At 45.4% G+C, this 19,073-nt stretch overlaps 1 protein-coding gene and 1 non-coding gene across 4 annotated transcripts in view; one reads left to right on the top strand and one right to left on the bottom strand.

Moving 5' to 3' along the window:
• The window catches only part of CLASP1 (cytoplasmic linker associated protein 1), a 274,399-nt gene that overhangs the window by 84,165 nt on the left and 171,161 nt on the right, over positions 1–19,073 (top strand). For all 3 annotated transcript variants that reach the window (XM_047085723.1, XM_047085722.1, XM_047085724.1), the window contains exons 3-6: positions 9,515–9,593; positions 11,367–11,470; positions 12,334–12,425; positions 14,613–14,688. In XM_047085723.1, coding sequence (XP_046941679.1) covers positions 9,515–9,593; positions 11,367–11,470; positions 12,334–12,425; positions 14,613–14,688 — 351 coding nt within the window. The remainder of the gene's footprint in view (positions 1–9,514; positions 9,594–11,366; positions 11,471–12,333; positions 12,426–14,612; positions 14,689–19,073) is intronic.
• LOC124516846 (U4atac minor spliceosomal RNA) lies at positions 8,838–8,963 on the bottom strand. Its single transcript, XR_006963235.1, has one exon. It is a non-coding gene; the product is annotated as a U4atac minor spliceosomal RNA (small nuclear RNA).

Raw genomic sequence — 19,073 nt, 5'->3', positions numbered from 1 at the left:
GAGTGATGGGATTTGGAGCATCAAATCCTTGAAGCACCTTATTTTCTTCTTCAGACTTCTGGTCCTCTTTCCCCCTAGTAATCTAGGCTTGTTTCATTTTTTTTGTTTGTTTTTTTGTTTGTTTGTTGGCTTGTTTCATTTTTTATTTTTTAACATGGTGCTCTCATCACTTACTGAGTACCTACTGTATTCCAGGCATTTTCTTAAGACTCTTCACCCTCAGGTGTATTCTTTAAGGTATTATTGTCGTGATCTTACTGATAAAGCATGTGAAGCCTGGAGACGGAGCCATCCAGCTGGCCAGTAGGGTTGGTAGAGCAGGTATTGAGTCCCAGATCTGTGTGACAAAGCCCTGCATTTTGTCCTGTTGTGGGCGCTGTCAGGGCAGCAGAGAAGTTTGAGCGAAGGCTCACCCGAGAGGTTTTCTGGTATAACTGGCAGAGAAGTACTGTGTCTTGCTTGAGGTCATACATAAGCTAGCTCGAGAGAGATGAGAAAGACGATAAACATGGGGTTCTGGATACTGGGAGTTTGTTCACAAATCTGAAGATGGTCTTGATGAAGTCAGGAGGCTTGGGTTTGTTTCCAGTTCAGTCACTGCTCAAACTTTGTAACTTTGGGTAAATCTTTTGGCAAACTCTTTGGTCTTTATTTTCCTCATTTGCAAATTCAGGATAGTATAGTCTGCATCTCAGGTTACTGTGAGATTATTCAGATTCACCCCAAAGTGCCTTAAAAACAATAAAGTACAACACGAGTGCAAAATATATTTACTGAAGCCAGTCCAGTCTTCTGAGGCTTAAGGAATGTAGTGGTCTTCCTACCTAGCTTGTCCCTTACGGACTTTTTTGGAGAAAAGAATTTAGTATTTCATACAGATGTCATGCTCTAGGACGAAAACTGTGGTGGTTTCTGTTTTGGTGCTTTTTTTACTGGTGGTTTGGAAAGTAAGGGAGGCAGAGACTAGTCACAGACTTACAGGTCAAGGGGTCCAAGGAGCACTGCCACTTTTTTAGTTTTTAAACTTAAAAAAAAATACAAACTATCTGTAGAAAGTGCATGGAACACAAAGACACAGTTTTATAAGTTGTGATAAAACTAATAGTTGTTAACTGCCACTCTGGAACAGATTTAGAACATTGCCAGCGTTCCCCAAAGTAACCACTCTCCTGACTTTTATGGTAATCGCTTTTCTTTTCTTTTCTTTTCTTTTCTTTTCTTTTCTTTTCTTTTCTTTTCTTTTCTTTTCTTTTCTTTTTTTCTTTTCTTCTCTTCTCTCTTTTCTTTTTTTCTTTTCTTCTCTCTTTTCTTTTTTCTCTTTTCTTTTCTGTCTTATCACCTAAATATGCACTTTAAAATTACAGTTTATGTTTGCTTGTTTTTGAACTTCATACAAAAGTTTCATTACTTAGTGTCTGGCCTTTTCACTCGTTATTACGAGATTTATCTATACCATTGAGCATAGTTGTGATTCATTCATTTTTATTCTTGGGTATGAAAACCACAACCCATACATTCTATAGTAGATGGACAGACACATGGATTTATAGATTTAGGCTATTATAAATAGTGTTGCTTTGATGAATTTTGTATATTTCACCTGTTATATATGTGCAGGTATGTCTATTGGGCATATTCCTAGTGGTGGAATTGCTGCAAATTTTGTAGATAATAGCAGGGTGTTTTCTTTTCTTTTTAAATGTTTATTTATTTTGAGAGAGAGAGAGAGAGAGAGAGAGAAAGAGAGAGCATGTGTGTGGGGGGGGGGGGCAGAGAGAGGGAGAGAGAGAAGCCCAAGCAGGCTCCGCACTCAAAGCAGAGTCCGACACAGAGCTTGATGACACAGAGCTTGATACCATGATTGTGAGATCATGACCTGAGCCAAAATCAAGAATCGGAAGCTTAACTGACTGAGCCACCCAGGTGCCCCCAAAGATGTTTTCTGAAGTGTTGTTTGTACCAATTTACATTCCAACCAGCACGTATGAGAGTTTGCATGTTTTTGTCACACTTGGTATTGTCAGTCTTTAATTTTAGCCATTCTGGGGAGTATGTATCAGTGTCTCTTTATAATTTGACTTTCCATTTCTTTGATGATTAATGGAGGCTTAACAACTTTTCATATACTTCTGACCGTTGCTGTCTTTTATGAAATGTCTGTTCAGCTATTTTGCCCATTTTTGTTCTGGGTTGCCTATTGATTGGTTTGTAGAAGATCTCTATATATGTACTGTATATTCTGGAATCAGGCCTGTGGTTGCTTATTTGTTTTATAAATACCTTCTTTCAGTGTGACTTGCCTTTTACTTTCTTACAGTGTTTGATATGCCAAAGTTCTTAATTTTAGTTTGATCCAGTTCATCGGTCTTTTCCTTTAGGGTTTGTGTTTATTGTGCCCTGCTATTTTCTTATGTCAATTTCTAAAAGCTTTATGGTTTTGCCTTTCCACACTTACATCTGTTACTGGGAATTCATTTTTATGTATGGTGTGAGGTAGGAGTCAGTTTCTTTCTTATTCCATATATTCAATTGACTCAGGGGCATTTATTTAAAAGAACAACCCTGTTCTCACTGGTCTGTAGTACCCACTTTCTCATAAGTTAAGTGCCCATATATGTGTGAGTCTGTTTCTTTATTCTGTCCTTTTAATACAGTTGTCTCTCCTTGACCTGATAGCACATTGCCTTAATCATTACCATTTTGTAATAAATCTTGATATCCAGTGGAAGCAAGTTTTATCACCTCTTGTCTCACCATTTATATTTCCGTATAGGTTTTGGAATCAATTTGTGAACTTCTTAAAAAAATACACAGTTGGAATTTTGAGTGAAATTTTACTGAATGTAGATCAATTGAGGAAAAATGAGAATTTCACTGTACTGAATATTCCAACCTATAGTTTATCTTTCCATTTATTTTAGTGCTCTTTAATTTTTTTAATTGTTCCATAGCTTTTTGGGTAGATATTTATCTTGGCTTTATTCCTAGGTGTTTATTTTTATGCAATTAAATATGGAAACTTAAAAAAAAATTCCTTTTTGGCTTGTTGGTACGGAAATGTAGTTGATTCTTTTATATATTGACTTTGGATTATTCAGTCTTGCTTAGCTAACTTTTTAATTTTATAATATACCTGTAGATCTTCTAGATCTTCTATTTATATAGTTTCCATTAATAATGGCAGTTTTGCTTCTTTATGAGTTTTATTACCTCCAGTTGTTTTTGGTTTTTTTCCCCTCAGTATTTCATCATGAAGTATGCTTGATTTGACACTTGGATCAAGATTTGGCTCTATCCACCTTTGGCTGTTTTGAATAATGCTGTTAGGAACATAGTTGTACAAGTATCTTTTGGAATCCTGCTTTCACTCCTTTTGAGTATATACCCAGAAGTGGAGTTGCTGGATCATATGGTAATTTTGTGTTTAATTATTTGAGGACCCACTGTATCATTTTCCATTGTTTTATATTCCTACCAGCAGTGTATCAAGAGTTCTAATGTCCCCATGTCCTCACCAGCACTTATTTTCTTTCTTTATTTTCGTTTTCATTTAAAAAGGATGTTTATTATTTTGAGAGAGAGAGAGAGCAGGGGAAGGCAGAGAGAGAGAGGGGAAGCGGGGAGAGAGAATCCTAAGCAGGCTCTGCACTGCCAGCACAGAGCCTGATGCAGGGCTCAAACTCAGAAACCGTGAGATCATCACCAGAGCCGAAATCCAACCAACTGAGCCACCCAGGTGCCCCCTTTTGCTTGTTTTCTGTTTTTTTTTAAAGCAGGCTTTACTCCCAGTGCAGAGCCCAGTGTGGGGCTTGAACTCACAACCTTGAGTTCATGACCTGACGTGAGATGTTGGATGCCTAACGGATTGAGCCACCCAGGCACCCCTCTTCCTCCCTTCCTCCTTTCCTCCCTTCTGTTATAATAGTGATCCAAATGGGTCACAGCTATTGCTTTTTACCTGCTGTTGCTGACTGTCCTTTTTGAACTCCATTTGAACTTATGTTCGTTCTTTTCTGTCTATTCTTTGTCTCTTACCTATTTTTTTTGAAGATTTCATCCTTTTGCCTTTTCATTGTGGATTTTTTTCTGCAGACTTAGTGTCCAGTGTGCTTTTATTGATTTATTTATTCATTTATTTATTTTTTCAATATATGAAATTTATTGTCAAATTGGTTTCCATACAACACCCAGTGCTCATCCCAAAAGGTGCCCTCCTCAGTACCCATCACCCACCCTCCCCTCCCTCCCACCCTCCAGTGTGCTTTTAAACCCATCCATTGAATACTGAATTTTGGATATTGTATTATTTGGTGCTTTTGAAAATTGATGTCACTTTTTAAAGTTCGTAATTTCTCTCCCCCAAATTTTAATCGTGTTTTATCTTCTTACGTATAGTAGGAATTACTATTATTATTATCATTATTATTATAAGTAAGCTTTATATCCAACATGGGGCTTGAACTCATGACTCTGAGATCAAGAATCACATGCTCTACTGACTGAGCCAGCCAGGTGCCCCAGAATTATTATTTTAATATCTAATTATTTTCATGTGCATAGTTCAGTGTGTCTGTGTTTCTGTCAGTTTTCATTTCTAGGTATCATGTGTGCCTGGTTATCTTTGGTTGTATTTTGGACATTGTATTTGCAAATTGTTTAAAGAAGTAAAATGAGGGGGTGCCTCAGTGGCTCAATTGGTTAAGCGTTTGACTCTTGATCTTGCCTCACATCGTGATCTCACAGTTCATGAGTTCGAGCCCTGAGTCAGGCTCTGTGCTGATAGTGTGGAGCGTGCTTGGGATTCTCTGTCTTCCTTTCTCTCTGCCCCTCCCCAGCTTACATTTTCTCTCCCTAAAATAAATAAACATTAAAAAAAGAAGTAAATTGAAGACTAGATTGGATGATGTTCTCTCCATCCAGAAGTGCTTTGTGTTTTCATCTGCTTAGGGCTTTAGGGCACCACTAAGCCAAGATCATTTCCATCTGATGTCAAGGATTGCTATTTTTGGGGGCCACCCAGATTCTTAGAAGCTAATCTGTGGTTGTTTAGGCTGTTTTACTTTCAGTTCACTCTTCTGAGGTCTAGCTAGCCATTTGGATTTCTAACTCAAGTTGTAGGGGGCTATGTAAGCCACCAACCTTTGGGGGCTCTGGAATCCAGTCTGTTCTCCTGGACCCAAATGGATATTGAGAGTGATTCTCAGTGTTTTGGTTGCCCCTTCCCAGTGTCTAAATGGCCCGAGGGCAGAAGTGGGGCATTTGCTGCAGGCTCCTCCCTCTGGATTTTACTTTATTTATGTTTCATGACCTGGTAACTACTCTTTGCCTTCTTAGTTCTTTGATGTTTCCAACCAGATGTTCTTTCATAATTTAGCTAGCAATTTTAGTTGTTTTCAGCGTGAGGGTGAGTCTGAGTTACTTCGCAATTATTACCTGCTTTTAAAAGCATTTTTTTTTTTAATGTTTATTTATTTTTGAGACAGAGGGAGACAGAACATGAGTTGGGGAGGGGCATAGAGAGAGGGAGACACAGAATCTGAAACAGGCTCCGGGCTCTGAGCTGTCAGCACAGAGCCCGATGTGGGCCTCGAACTCACGGACCGTGAGATCATGACCCGAGCCGAAGTCGGACGCTTAACTGACCAAGCCACCCAGGCGCCCCTAAAAGCATGTTTTTAAAGTTGTAGGATAAAGGAATTGTGTTGGACCTCGAGAACTCCTCTGTTCTCTGTTCTCATCTGTTCAATGAATTCATTACTAAGTTAGTCAGATAGCTTGTGTTTTGTTTTTGCTTTTGGTAAAGTAGGGGTTGATTGACCACCCACCATGTACCCACTACTGTGCCATATGTGTGTGTGTGTGTGTGCGTGCGTGTGTGTGTAATGGAAAGTTTGAAAAAATAACAAGGCATAATATTCCTTACATGTAAGGAGTTTAGTTGTGAAAACAAGCATAAACTCAGAAAATTGAATAGAATATTAAAGGAGGTGCTCAAAGGTAATGCCAAATCACTGGCTTAGTGAACACGAAGGCATTAAGTCCTGGGTGTGAGCCCGACCTCCTCCTTGCCTCTGCCCTCTCTCTCCCAGGCTGCCTTCCTCATGCTGGTCACTGTGCCCCCTGTTCCAACCCCCTGTCACCTCTTCTTTGCCATTACAGCTATTCAGGGGCTGTCCCATCGTCTTCAAGACGTGTCTGAAGCCCTTGAGGAGCTGCCTCCCCTGCGACTTCTCGGCCCTGTCGTGTGCTTAAGCTGTCCACATCGTGGCAGCCGTCTGTCTGCATGCACGCTTCCCTCGGCCTGCTTCCTTTGGTGCAAGGCTGGTTTTTCAAAACTTAGCTTCACACCCGCATGACTTTTTCTGGGAAGCCTTCTTTGCTGTCTGAGTCCCTTGCTGTCGGGAATCACAAATCTCTGCTGAACCACTGGTCAGTGTCTGTTGCCCATGGTAATGGCAGTGACGGTGAGCTGGCTATAACAGCCAGCATGTGTGCGTGGTCTAGCCCTGACCATGCACCAAGCACTATTTCAAGCACTTGACGTACACAAAGCGACCTATGAGGGAGCTGTTACTGTTGTCCCCATTTTACAGGTAGGAAACTGAGGTACAGAGAGGCTTCACGGCTAATAATTGTGGTCTTCCAGGCAGTGGCTTTATTCATGTATCCCCTTCTTCAGTAGGGAAATGGAAACATAGGAGCAAGGCCTGAGCTGCGAAGATAAATGTTTGTGGGTGACGATTCCCTTTCTTGCCCACTGGGGCTGTGACTCAGGGTGAACTAGACAACTATATATGAACCCCCCCTCCCCCACCCTACCCCGCTTCCTTCCCAAGTTTTGCTGTTGATTCTGTTCTGTCCTCTCCTGTCCTATTTCCCTGGGTCTTAGCTGCCAAGCCAGGCTTCTTGGGGGAGTCTCTGGACTTCCCAGTCCATCTGGGCTAGACTTTTTGAAATTTACTCTGTAGGGTTTAGCTAGGCGTGATCTGGTCCAACCTACCAAGTTAAACCTCCATCTTGGAAAGGATTGAAGGCTGTGCTCCCTCCAATTCTACAGGTAGCTTAACTGATGATAAGTGCTGTGGTATCTGACAGAATTTTGAATCCTTTGAATAAGGATTATTATACTTTAGTGTTGAATGAGTGATGAAGGGATGTGGTGAGAACTCGAAGGCGGCAACATTTAGTATTTCTGTAATGAATAATGCTCCCACCTCCAACAAGTTATGCAACCATACTCATGCTTAGGATTCATCAGGGAAAAGCCAATTCCATTTAATTAATGGGCTGCTCTTTTTAAAATACAAGCATTAATGTTTGGCACAGTTTTGGATTTACAGGAAAATTACAGGATGGTACAGAGATTTCCGGTGTACCCCCCACTCAGACTCTCTGTTAATATTAACATTAGTACGGTATTGTTGTTACGATTAATAAAGCAATATTGATGCATTCTTATTAACTCAAGTCCAAAGTTTATTCAGAGTTCCTCACTCCCCTCCCTCCCCCCCGTCCTTTATCTGTTCCTGGATCCCACCCAGGGTACACACTACAGTTAGTTGTCATGTGTCCCCAGACTCTTCCTCTAGGTTAGGACAGTTTCTTGGACTTCCATGTTTTTGATGACTTTATCAGTACTGGTCAGGCATCTTGTAAGATGTTCCTCTATGGGAATTTGATGTTTTCCTCATGATTAAATGGGCTTATGGATTTTGAGGATGTAAAGTGTCATTTTAATCACACCATCACAAGCATAGATATGTCAACATGATTTGTGACTGTTGTTATTGACCCTGATCATCTGGTTGAGGTGATGTTTGTCAGGTTTCTCCACTGTAAAGTTATTTCCCTCTGGTTTCATACTGTACTCTTTGGAAGGAAGTCAGAGTGTAATACCTAATCCTCTTTAGCCCTGCGAGTAAAGCCACCGTTTTAAAATGTGTTATACCATGACGTATTTAAAAAATATAAAAAAAAAAAACCTGTTCTTTGTAAAAGAATTTTAGAATTACTTCCTTTAATATCTCCAAGGTGCCAGCCCCTTTCATAGGGCATGTAGTAGACATGTTTGTGTCCTGATTAATGGGCAGTTTGAAGCAGTGAATTCCAAGCTGAATAGAAAAGCCTGCGGTCTTTGCTTTTTCAAGCTCCTACGGGCAGGGGCAGACAGATGAGAATTCGGAATCATAATTATATTCCCTGATGTTAGGATTATCTTTGCCTCAGTCTTACGTGGTCTGTAAGATACCGGACTTCGTGTTTTGTTTTGTTTTGTTTTGTTTTTTTAAGAGAGAGGCAAACCATAAGATAGACTTTTTTTTAATGTTTATTTTTGAGAGAGAACGTGTGAGTGGAGGAGGGGCAGACACACACACACACAATCCAAGGCAGGCTCCAGCCTATCAACACGGAATCCGACGTGGTGCTTGAACTCAAACAGCAAGATCATGGCCTGAAGTCGGGCACTTAGCCGACTGAACCCCCTAGGTGTCCCTGGTTTGTTTTTAAAGCTCTTACAACAAGGCAACACTGCTTCCCTACTGAGCAGGGAGGCTTATTTCTGATCGTGTATTGAAGCATAGAAGCGGATTTCAATCGTGAATTAAGCTTGCGTTTTGGGGGAGCATTTATGGTCTACACCGATAGATCTGCGAAGTGAGCTTTGATGCAGTTGAGTTGGATTAGCGGGGAAAGCTGCTAAGAAAGTGTAAAGACACTATGGGAACGAAGGTAGCAGGGAGCGAGCGCCGCTTGTAGGTTGAGAGAGGCGTAACAACCAGCGTGTGTCCAATTGGGCTCTTATTGAACTCAAAAGTCGTGGAAAACAGGTTTTTCGTTTTTCCAAAAATTGCACCAAGGTAAAGCAGAGCTTTAGTTGATGCGGGTGTGTTGTGCAGGCGTTAGCAGTACTGCCCTCACTATACGCTCATTGGACAGTAGCGCAACCCCAAGAAAAGGATGGTTGGCGAAAGTTGTGCGTGCGCTGCTAGCAGGAAGCGCCAATACCGGGTAGGGTTGGGGTGACTAATTCTCAACTGGCCTTGCAGCCTGGTAGCTAGTGTCCCTTTATACTGAGCACAGCTTCCGAAGGAAACCACCAACTCCCTGTTTCCTGAGGCTTCTGAAGGTCGCGACGTGGCCGCTTAGTTTTACCCAGAAGGCCACGCGCCAGATGCGGGTAATTTGCATACGTATTCCTCGTCGGGGCGGGGCTGTAGGGGGCGGGGCAGCGGTGCCGGTTTACACGCTGGTCCGCTCGCGTTCTGCATACGGACCCGCCGTGGCTTTTTATTTCCTTTCAAGTGACCGGTTGTTTTCTTATTTAAGCTGTGAACAGCTCTTTGCGTACCAGAGCAGCCCTCTTGATAACCAGTTTTTTCTGCCGTCGACATGCACTCTCCGGGCTCACGGACGGCGTTTGAGCCCGGAATGGGGGGGCATCCCGGCAGCTGGTGGGCGCGAGCTCAGGCCCCGAGGCCGGCAGCTAACGGGTTCCCGCTGTTTTCCCTTGCAGGTGGTTCTTCTCGGCATGGACATCCTGTCTGCGCTGGTCACCCGGCTGCAGGATCGGTTCAAGGCGCAGATTGGCACAGGTGAGCTGTGGGTAGGTGTGGAGCGGGCCCCACATTCTCCACCGTCCAGCCCCCAGCCTTCCCTCTGTCTCCCCAGCGCCTCCACTTAGCTGTATCCAACCCTTAGAGCTGGAGCCCCCCACCTCCCGCTGTCCTAGCCAAACCCCCTCCCAGCCAACCAACCCTCGTCTCTCCTTCAGTCTCCCCCTGCTGGCGCGGCACCACTGCTCCCTCTCCCCTCCTGAGCTCACCCCACAACCGCTGGCCTCACCGCACCTGCTGGCATGTTCACTGTTTCTGGTTTTACCATACCTTTCCGCCGGCTTCTTTCTGTGTTCGTGTTTTCATACACAGTGTCACTGCCTGTTCTTTCTTCTACAGATTAGCTGTCACATTTTAGTGCCAACCAAATCATATTTGCCCCTTTTGAGGGGCATTGTGTTTTCTCACTTGGAGAAGGCCTGCAAATCTAATACGGTTATATTCTTTCCAGGTCATTATCGTTGGTGTTAGTGTGTTCCCTTTGATCGTAAATGTTACAAGTGCATGTTAAATGACCACTTTTTATTTTGGAGGGAAAACAGTATGTCAGAAAAATGAAATAAAAAATAAGCACAGGTTTCGTTTTAGAGATGACACAGTCATTTCTCAATTCCTGACCTCTGGGATTTCATGGTAGTATAAGCACCAAGCAGCTCTGTTTGTACACACATTTCCTTATAGAACTTCTCCCTTTCAGTTGCTGCATGTGTATTTGTTATTATTATTATTACTATTTGTTTTGCTAACTTCCTGGTCAGCATGCTCTTTCAGACAAGGTCAAGAACTCTTTCCCACTCTGGCACTAACTGTCCATCTGTAAATAAAAACTTCCCTTTTATTTATTTATTTGTTTGTTTTTAAAAAACTTTTTTTTTAATGTTTATTTTTGAGAGAGAGAAAAACAGAGCTCGAGCAGAGGAGGGGCAGAGAGAGAAGGAGACATAGAATCCAAAGCAGGCTCCACGTTCTGAACTGTCAGCACAGAGCCTGACGAGGCTTAAACTGTGAAATCATGATCTGAGCCAAAGTCAGACGCTTAACTGACTGACCCACCCAGGCACCCCAAAACCTCCGTTACTTTTAGACATTTCATATCTTATAGCATTATAGTTTCCTCCTAAATTAACTGAATTATTCAGGGATAGCTCTCGTAAAAGAAAAGTTTATGGGAGAAGCAAAGTAAGCCGATTTCTGTTAGGTGAATGCTCTTGGAGTGCTAGCAGGTGGCCCACACCTGGGTGTGTGGAGGATGGGTGGGGACCTTGACTCTCTCTAGAGCACGTGCATGTACATTATGTAGAATTCACAAGTGTAGATGAAAGAAGGATGGAGTCTTGAGTGCCCGCTCCTTTTACCTCCGGTGAATATGCTGGACCCCCTCCTTTACCTAGATTTCCATTTGTGTTGACTCTTTCCTGCCAGGATCTGCCACTGACATCCATTTTAATTTTTTGCCAGCTTAAAAATGTGTTGATAGCTAGCTGGAGGAGGGTGGGCTAAGGAAGAAGACTGGTATAGGATGTCCGAGCAAAGGACTTCCGGATTCTCAGACCAGCTCCTGTGGATTTTAGTGAGGAAAGTAGAACCGCGCGGATCCGTGGGTTTAGATTGGTGCACATCATTTAGGCCAGGATTTTGTCTTCCTGGGGATTGAAATACCCAGTTGGTGACTGCAGGACCTGACCTCCCCCCCCCCCGGCCCCCCCCACCCCCACAGGCTTTCATTTGATGAATTTGCATTTTGATTTTCAGTGTTGCCAAGTTTAATAGACAGACTGGGAGATGCTAAAGACTCTGTGCGAGAGCAAGACCAGACTCTGCTGCTGAAGATCATGGATCAAGCTGCTAATCCCCAGGTAGGGCGGGGAGGTGCGTCTGCCTCACTCAGCATCCCTGGTGACTCCATATAAAAAGAATTTCTTTTAAAGCTGTTGTGTTTCATGTGAAAAATTCCGAAGCATTTAAGCTGCGCCCCCACGCCCCCATACAGGATGGTTAAATAAGTAATAAGTAGCAAAGGGTATACTTTGAATAAATTAGTGGACTTAACATGAGTATCGAGTGCTTGGTTGAATCCATTAGATTCTTGAGCTCGTGTGTGTAACTGACTCGGTTTCTCTGAAAAGAGGCGGTTGTGGTGTCTGGAGGGTCAGGAGCCCTGGCTGGAGCCCTCATTCCGATCTGCTAGTGAGCTGGGGCTGCGGGGACAGGTGGACAGAGAGACACAGCCCTGCCTTCCAGGCTTCCATTGTGTCATGTTCAGGGGGTGGGGTGGGACGGTGTGGTGGAGGGATCAGAAAAAGCCATCCAGGGAGGGTAGTACCCAGAATGTGTTACGAGGTGAATGGATGCGTGGCTTGCAGATACAGCGGGGACCGCTGTTGTGGACCGGGAGAGCGGTAGGAGTATGTGATCTTTTGCATGCTACCCAAACCTCTCTCGGCTTTCGTTTCCTCACCCACGAAACGGGGGCTGGTTACACCTTTCTTTCAGAGCTTTTGGGATAATCACATGCAGTTATTAAAGGAATGTGTTTGGAAAAGCTGTGTGTTGATATACGAATATAAGTCACTATTTTTCAGTGTGCTCTGGAGAGGACGAAATGGGTGACTCTAGGCTGGGCTGACTTGGCACCTGCTGAGAGGTCCCTCTCCTGTTGGCCCTGTATTAAATGAAGGCTCCTCCTCTCCTCTCCTCTTCTGTCCTTTGTTGCCTACAGTATGTGTGGGACCGGATGCTGGGAGGCTTCAAGCACAAGAATTTCCGGACTCGGGAAGGCACGTGCCTCTGCCTTGTTGCCACACTCAATGCGTAAGTCTAGGTGGGGCCTAAGGGTTTCCCTGGCCAAGCATGTTTATTTTCATTTTATTTTTTTTAAGTTTATTTATTTATTTTTAGAGAGAGAGAGAGAGGAGGAGGGGTGGAGAGAGACAAGGAGAGAAGAGAGAGAGAGAGGGAGGAGGGGGTAGAGAGGGAGAGAGAGAATCCCACGCGGGCTCTGCACCATCAGCATGGAGCTTGAACCATGTGGTCGTGAGACCACAAGATCATGACCTGAGCTGAAATCAAGAGTCGGACGCTTAACCGACTGAGCCACCCAGGCGCCCCAGGTGCCCCAGGATTTTTATTTTTAGCTTTGTGTTTTGAGGTAACTATAGGTTTCAGGAGGTTTCAGAGAAACATCCTGGGAAGTTCCGTGGACCCCTCCCCATAGTCCTTCAGTGTTAACATCTTACATCTTATATAGCACAGTGCCAGCACCTGGAAACCAATCGATGCAGTGCACAGGGCTCCTACAGATTCCTCTGGTTACACACAGACGTGGTGGGTGCCGACCTGTCCATTTCTGTCACGTGTGTAGCTCTGGGGAGCCAGCCCTCCAGCAAGGTACAGACCTGCACAGCACCCCAGGCTCCCTCACGCTAGCCACCCCCGGCAACCACTAATCTGTTCGCCATCTCTGTGATTGTGTCGCTTCAAGAGTGTTATACAAATGGAATCATACAGAATGAGAATGTAACCCTTTGAGATTGACTTCTTCCACTGAACATAATTCCTTTGAGGTTGCGTATGGGGTATCGCCTACACAGCAGTTCCTTTCTTTTCATCGCCCAGCAGAATTCCACGCTACAGACTTAGCCACTCGCATCACCATTCACCTGTTGAAGGCTATTTGAATAGTTTCTGCTTTCTGGCTAGTACAAATACAGGTGCTGTGAACATGTACGTACACGTCCCGCCATCAGTATAAGCTTTCCTTTCTCTTGGATCGGTGTCCAAGAGGGCCATTGCTGGGTTGTTTGGTAGGTTTAACTAACTTTAAAGAAGCTGCCAGACTTTTTTTAGTTTTAAAAGGAACTGCCAAACTGTTTTCCAGAGTCGTCTGTACCATTTTACATCCCCACCAGCCAGTGTATGAACGATTTAGTTTCTTCGTATCTCTGTTAGCAGTGAATGTTCTCATTGTTTTTTATCTGACCCATGTTCTTAGGTGTATGGTGATATCTCATTGTAGTTTTAGTTTGTACTTTCCTAACGACGAGCGACATGGAATATTTTTTCATGTGCTTATTTGTAGGAGAGACAAAGATTTTTAAAACAGAAAAGTTACATGTCACTCCTTCTGATCATAAAAGTGACACTGTATATGTCTGAAAACGTGCATCAGGAAGAAAATGATTACGTACCTTTCTGCCACCTTCGTGCAATCACTGTCACCTCGTGGCGCATTGTAGTCCAGCCTGTAAAGTTATATTATTTTCAAAAACAAAACTGGGATGACATTTATGTCACCTCGTAAAATTTTCCCCTTCTCATTAGCCTTTTCAGTGCCGTTAAGTTTGCCCAAACGTGTCTGGAGTTTTTAAAAAAAGCATTTCTTGGTTAGTTAGGATCACAGTAATTTCACTTCTGAGAATGTGCCCTAAGGAAGACATGAGCTTACCAGAGAGTTGTATTCGCAAGGGCTATTTGGGGCCGTGTCTGTGACGGTGGAAAGCGGTCAGGGACTTCAGTGCTGCCCAGCTGGGCGGTGTTCAGCTGGAACCCTCCGCGGCCACTGTGTCTTTCCATCCAGCGGTCATTAACCGAACGTCAGCCTGGGCAGGTGGAGAGTTAAATGAGGACCCTCTAGGGACTTGCGGTTTCGTTGGGAACACGGAGTTGGGCAGAATAGGAAGTGCGTGATAGGATACTAACGCAGGGCAGCCATGTGGGAGGCAGGCAGCGCTGTGGGAAAGGCTGGCAGCCAGATCGGGGAGAGCCCTGAGTGCCAGGGAGAAGGCGCGTCAGCAAGCAGCACGGACGGCTTTGAACTCTGTGCAGAGGAGGCCTTTGTGGTGCACCGATTTTGGAACCAGGTGGGCGGAAGATTGGAAGATGGGAAGGAGGGAGAGCCTAGGTGTGAGGGGGCGATAGGGCCCTGGGGAGGGAGAGGGAGGGGGGGAGTGTTTCTTCCCTTTGTTCTCACCAGCACTAAAGCACTCCTTTTGTTTTCAGCTCTGGAGCACACACTTTAACACTAAGCAAGATTGTGCCACATATATGTAACTTACTTGGAGACCCCAACAGCCAGGTGAGTATATTTTGGTGAGGAAGAAGTATCCTGCTTACAGACCATCAGGATGCATTTTGGCGTCCTGTGTATACCTGGTAGGCGGGTGGGACTTCATTCCTGTTTGTAATGCTCTGATTATCGTTCCAGATACTAGCATTAGAGCCCGTTAGCATTAATAAGGTATCACTGGTGAACGTGGTGGCCCTTCTGCCCTGTTCTGTGTGTGGCTGAGGCCTCACTACCTGTGAAGTGACGTCCTCTGTGCCAGCCTCCAAGATAAGGTTGCTGGAGTCACTCCCTCTCCAGCCAAGAGGGGGTGAGCTCGGGGGAGAGCGATCAGTGCTGATTGAAGTCAGATAGGGATTGACTCTTGGGGGAAGGGAGATTAGATGGAAAGGGCCTGAGCAGTGTGTTCTGAGGGAATGGAAACTGCTCTGTATTTTGTGTGGGTGGTGACCCCTTTGGTATATGTAGCTGCAAATTCCTTGACCCCGGACAAACTCTGGATGGTGTTTTATGTAAATCTTCCATAAATTCAAAAACCAAACACCCGAGCACCACCTCCTTTGTGTAAGGGAGGGAGAAGAGCCGGCAGTCTGGGCAGTCACCAGGCAGGTCCCAGAACTTTCCAAGCCTGGGCTTCAGAAGTGCCAGTTTTCCCACCAGTCAGTTCTGTTTGTCACCGAGAGTCCTTTGTGTTACATTAGTTCGCTCGTACGGGCTCATCAGAAAAACACCTCAATAGATAAAGGGGCCGAAAATTGCAACAGTAGTTCACCAAAGAAATACACGTGGTAAGCAGGCCTCTCATTTTAGGCTGTGACTGGTGATCGCTGACGTGCCCCCCAGAGAGGTCGTGCCAGCTTGTCCTCCACCTCCCACCCCACCCCTGCTCCAGCCCCTTCCCACTCTTCTGGCTTTGCCTTTTCTCACCTCCAGGCCTTCACTCCGCCACGCAGCGCTGCTTCCGTTCAGGTGCCCAGCCCCTCCTCTGGGCATGTGTGCTGACCGCTCCCCCCGCCCCCACCTGCTTTCCTCTTGCCACTCCCTCCTTTGTCCAGCTTCACTGAAAGTATATGACACTGGAAGTGGGATTTTTGGATTTTTTTTTTTTTAATGTTTATTTTGAGAGAGAGAGAGAAGGCATGCAAGCAGTGGAGGGGCAGAGAGAGAGAGAGAAGGAGAGAGAGAGAGAATCCCAAGCAGGCTCCACCCCATCAGCACAGAGTTCATCTGGGGAATTGAACTCAGGAACCTGTGAGATGGTGACCCGAGCCGAAATCAAGAGTCAGTTGCTTCACACGCTGAGCCACCCAGGCGCCCCTGGGATTTTTAGACGTTTTAATTTACTGAATCATGCTTTCTGTTTCAACATTAATTTGAAAAGAAACTTAAAAAAAAAAAAGTTCTAAGTACCAAAATGGGTTATTTTGTCTTTTCTGTCTTTTTGGTTTTCTTTCCATTTTTGTTTCCCGTGGGGAGAAAAGTCCATCATTGATCACTGCTATCACACGGTATCCTTTAGTCCAGCAGAAAAGCCAGCCTGGCTGGCGGAATTTCCTTGTTCCTAACTCAGGCGCTGCCACTGGCCACACGGGTGACGTGGAATATGCGAGCTGGGCCTCTGGGACACCCGGCCCTGGGGCAGAATGAGGTTGGCGCTCAGTGGGCAGGTTTCGGCAGTCTGCCTCAGAGCCAGATAGAGCCAGAGTGCTGAAACCACACTCAGGTGACCAACTGCAGCCTCACGTCTGCCTTGGCAATGGCCATCTGCACCCGTATGCGTGCGCCCACAGACACGCATGGTCCACGTCTCCCAGAACCCTCCCGCCAGGAGACTTTAACCACCCGCTTCTCTGCACCGCCGCACTCCATCAGTCCTGCTCCTGGGGTGTGTGAGTATGCTGCAGGTGCCTGTGTTCTTGCCCTTACTTTAACCTTCACATCGGTCTTTCCTGCTGTGGGCCCCGCAGGTGGCCCGCCTCCTCTGTGTCCCAGTAAACAGTGGTCCAGTGAGGGAGGTCATAGATCTGAAAGACCTCAGATTCCATAAAGCATTCAGCGTGGGCCTGCCAGGTAGCGTTTAATATATGGGGCTCTTGGAGTCCCAGCGGCCCCAGATGTTGGGGTTCCTTTTTTCTGGTGAGCCTGAGGGTGGGCAGAAGCCATAGGGGACCCATTCGCTTGCGTGTACAAGTGAGCACTACGTTGTGCCTTCATCCTGAGCGAGTTACTTTTACAGAACTTGCTTCTCGTTTGGAGTACAGTACTTTGTAGTGCCAAAGAAAACATGTGCCTCTGTATCTCTTGCATCCGGGGTGCTTTAGACCCTCAAATGCTGTCTGACCCTGTAGCTTTGTGGGCCTGAGGAATGATGGTTTCAAAGGCTTAGGATGTTGGTTTTGAACATGTAGATAGCTCCACTTCCACTAGCCATTGTGTTGAGTGTTTTGTACACACAGAGTGTAGGTCACAGACTGCTGGCCTGAAACCGAATTGCATTCTAACAGACTGGCATACCTGTCTGTGTACACGTGTCTGCACAACGTTTTAGCTTTACGTTTAGCGTTTTAGTGTTTTTTTTTTTTTCTTAAACGTTTATTTTTGAGAGAGGGAGAGGGCTCACACACGTGACTGGGGAAGAGGCAGCGAGAGAGGAAGACAGAGGAGCCAAAGCAGGCTCCACACTGTCAGCACAGAGCCCGATGCAGTGCCCGAACTCACAAACCGTGCCATCACGACCTGAGCCAAAGTCGGGCGCTTAACCGACTGAGCCACCCAGGCGCCCCTAGAGTCTTGGTGTTTTTACATTTGTCGTATTTCCGACTTCCCTTGAGAGATGAGGAGATGTGACAGAGCTGCCCTGTATTCCTCCAAGGCTGGGTGATGGCAGCCTGTGTGCCCGACCCTCCATATTCCCTTCTCTCTCTGCCAGTGGGGCCCCGGCCGGTGCCATTTGTCATTACACACCCACCCTGCTGCGCTCGGTTATCGTGCTCCCTGCCTGGGCCATGTAGGCACTTTAGCTGGGCATCTAGCAGGCACTCAAATTTGTTGAGTGAGTTTGTTACTTCCTGTGGCCTTCAAAGCAGCCTTCAGCTCACAGAGGAGGACTTTGGGACTAAAATAGTTCACGTATTTTATGCAGGATGACTCAGTCCCTAAAAGGCCAAGCAGGTACCCAGATCTACGTTGACTCTCAGGCTAGTATTTCCACTAAATCTGTTGATGGTCCAGACTTTCTAAGTAGGACAAGATCTTGCTTGCTCATTAAGGTGATTGGCTGTGAACAAATGCCATCGTTAGAAAGTGAGCCAAGCAATGTGCTTACTAGTGATCCTCAGGACACAGTGGCATTAACTATTTGTGTGATACATACGTGTCTCCATATAAAACTGCTGCCTGACATCAGTAGGTATTTCTTTTCCCAAATAAACTGATAGTCTGTTTTAGTCAGCTTGGGCTGCCATAACAAAATACCATGGACCCGGTGGCCTGCACAGAAATTTATTTCTCACAGTTCTGAAGGCCGGTAGTTGGAGATCAGGGTGCCGGCGTGGTCTGGTTCTGGTGAGGGGCCTCTTCCGGGTGTGCAGACTGCTCCCGCCCTGTGTGCTCACCTGACCTCTTTGTACACGAGTGGAGAGTGGAGCCAGCTCATGGATGTCTTTTCTTACGAAGACACCAATGCTGTTGTGCCAGGGCCCTACTCTTAGGACTTCATTTAACCTTAATTATCCTCTTACATAGGTTCTGTCTCTAAATGCACTCATTCTGAGGGTCGGGGCTTCAGCATACGGTGGGGGGGTGGGGGGGGTGGGGGGGGGGGGACACAGACATTCGGTCCATGGCGTGAGGTTTCCCTTTTCCACCATAAAGGGAAAAGTTCTCAGTGAGGTTCCCTGTCCTGTAACACTGTTCAGGAGTAGTGTGCAGGATCGAGGACTGTAAATTGTTCTTTGTGTCCCTACTTCCTTCCTCTTTTCTCTGTTATTTTGATTTTCATTGCTTGAGACCCAGTCCAAAATCATGTTGCTCCCCTGTCTGGGCCTGCTGGAGTAAGGACACATCTCCCCTCCTCCCCAACCCTCACAGGTTGGCCTTGGTTCCAGGGCACAGCATACTAAAATTTTTTTCCCCATGTTTTTATTTGCAAAATGTTCAATCTAAAGAAAAATGGTAGGGCCAGTAGTAACCTCCATATTTACCAGTTAACATTGGTTTTCTCTCTCTCCGTGTGCATACACACACCCACCGCAGAAATGCACTCTTTTTTCTTGAGCCATTTGAAAGTATCTTACACGTGTGAGAGTTTGACGCTGAGATACTTCAGTGGATATCTCTCAATAGCAAGGGTATTTTGTCGTGCAACTGCCTGCTGTTTTCTCATTCAAGAAATTTCA

Source organism: Lynx rufus, unplaced genomic scaffold (assembly GCF_022079265.1).
Source record: "Lynx rufus isolate CCGP_SWC_20201006 ecotype Redwood Valley unplaced genomic scaffold, mLynRuf1.p SCAF_2, whole genome shotgun sequence".
In the NCBI taxonomy this organism is placed as follows: domain Eukaryota; kingdom Metazoa; phylum Chordata; class Mammalia; order Carnivora; family Felidae; genus Lynx; species Lynx rufus.
This window is presented reverse-complemented; position numbering and strand designations above follow the sequence as displayed.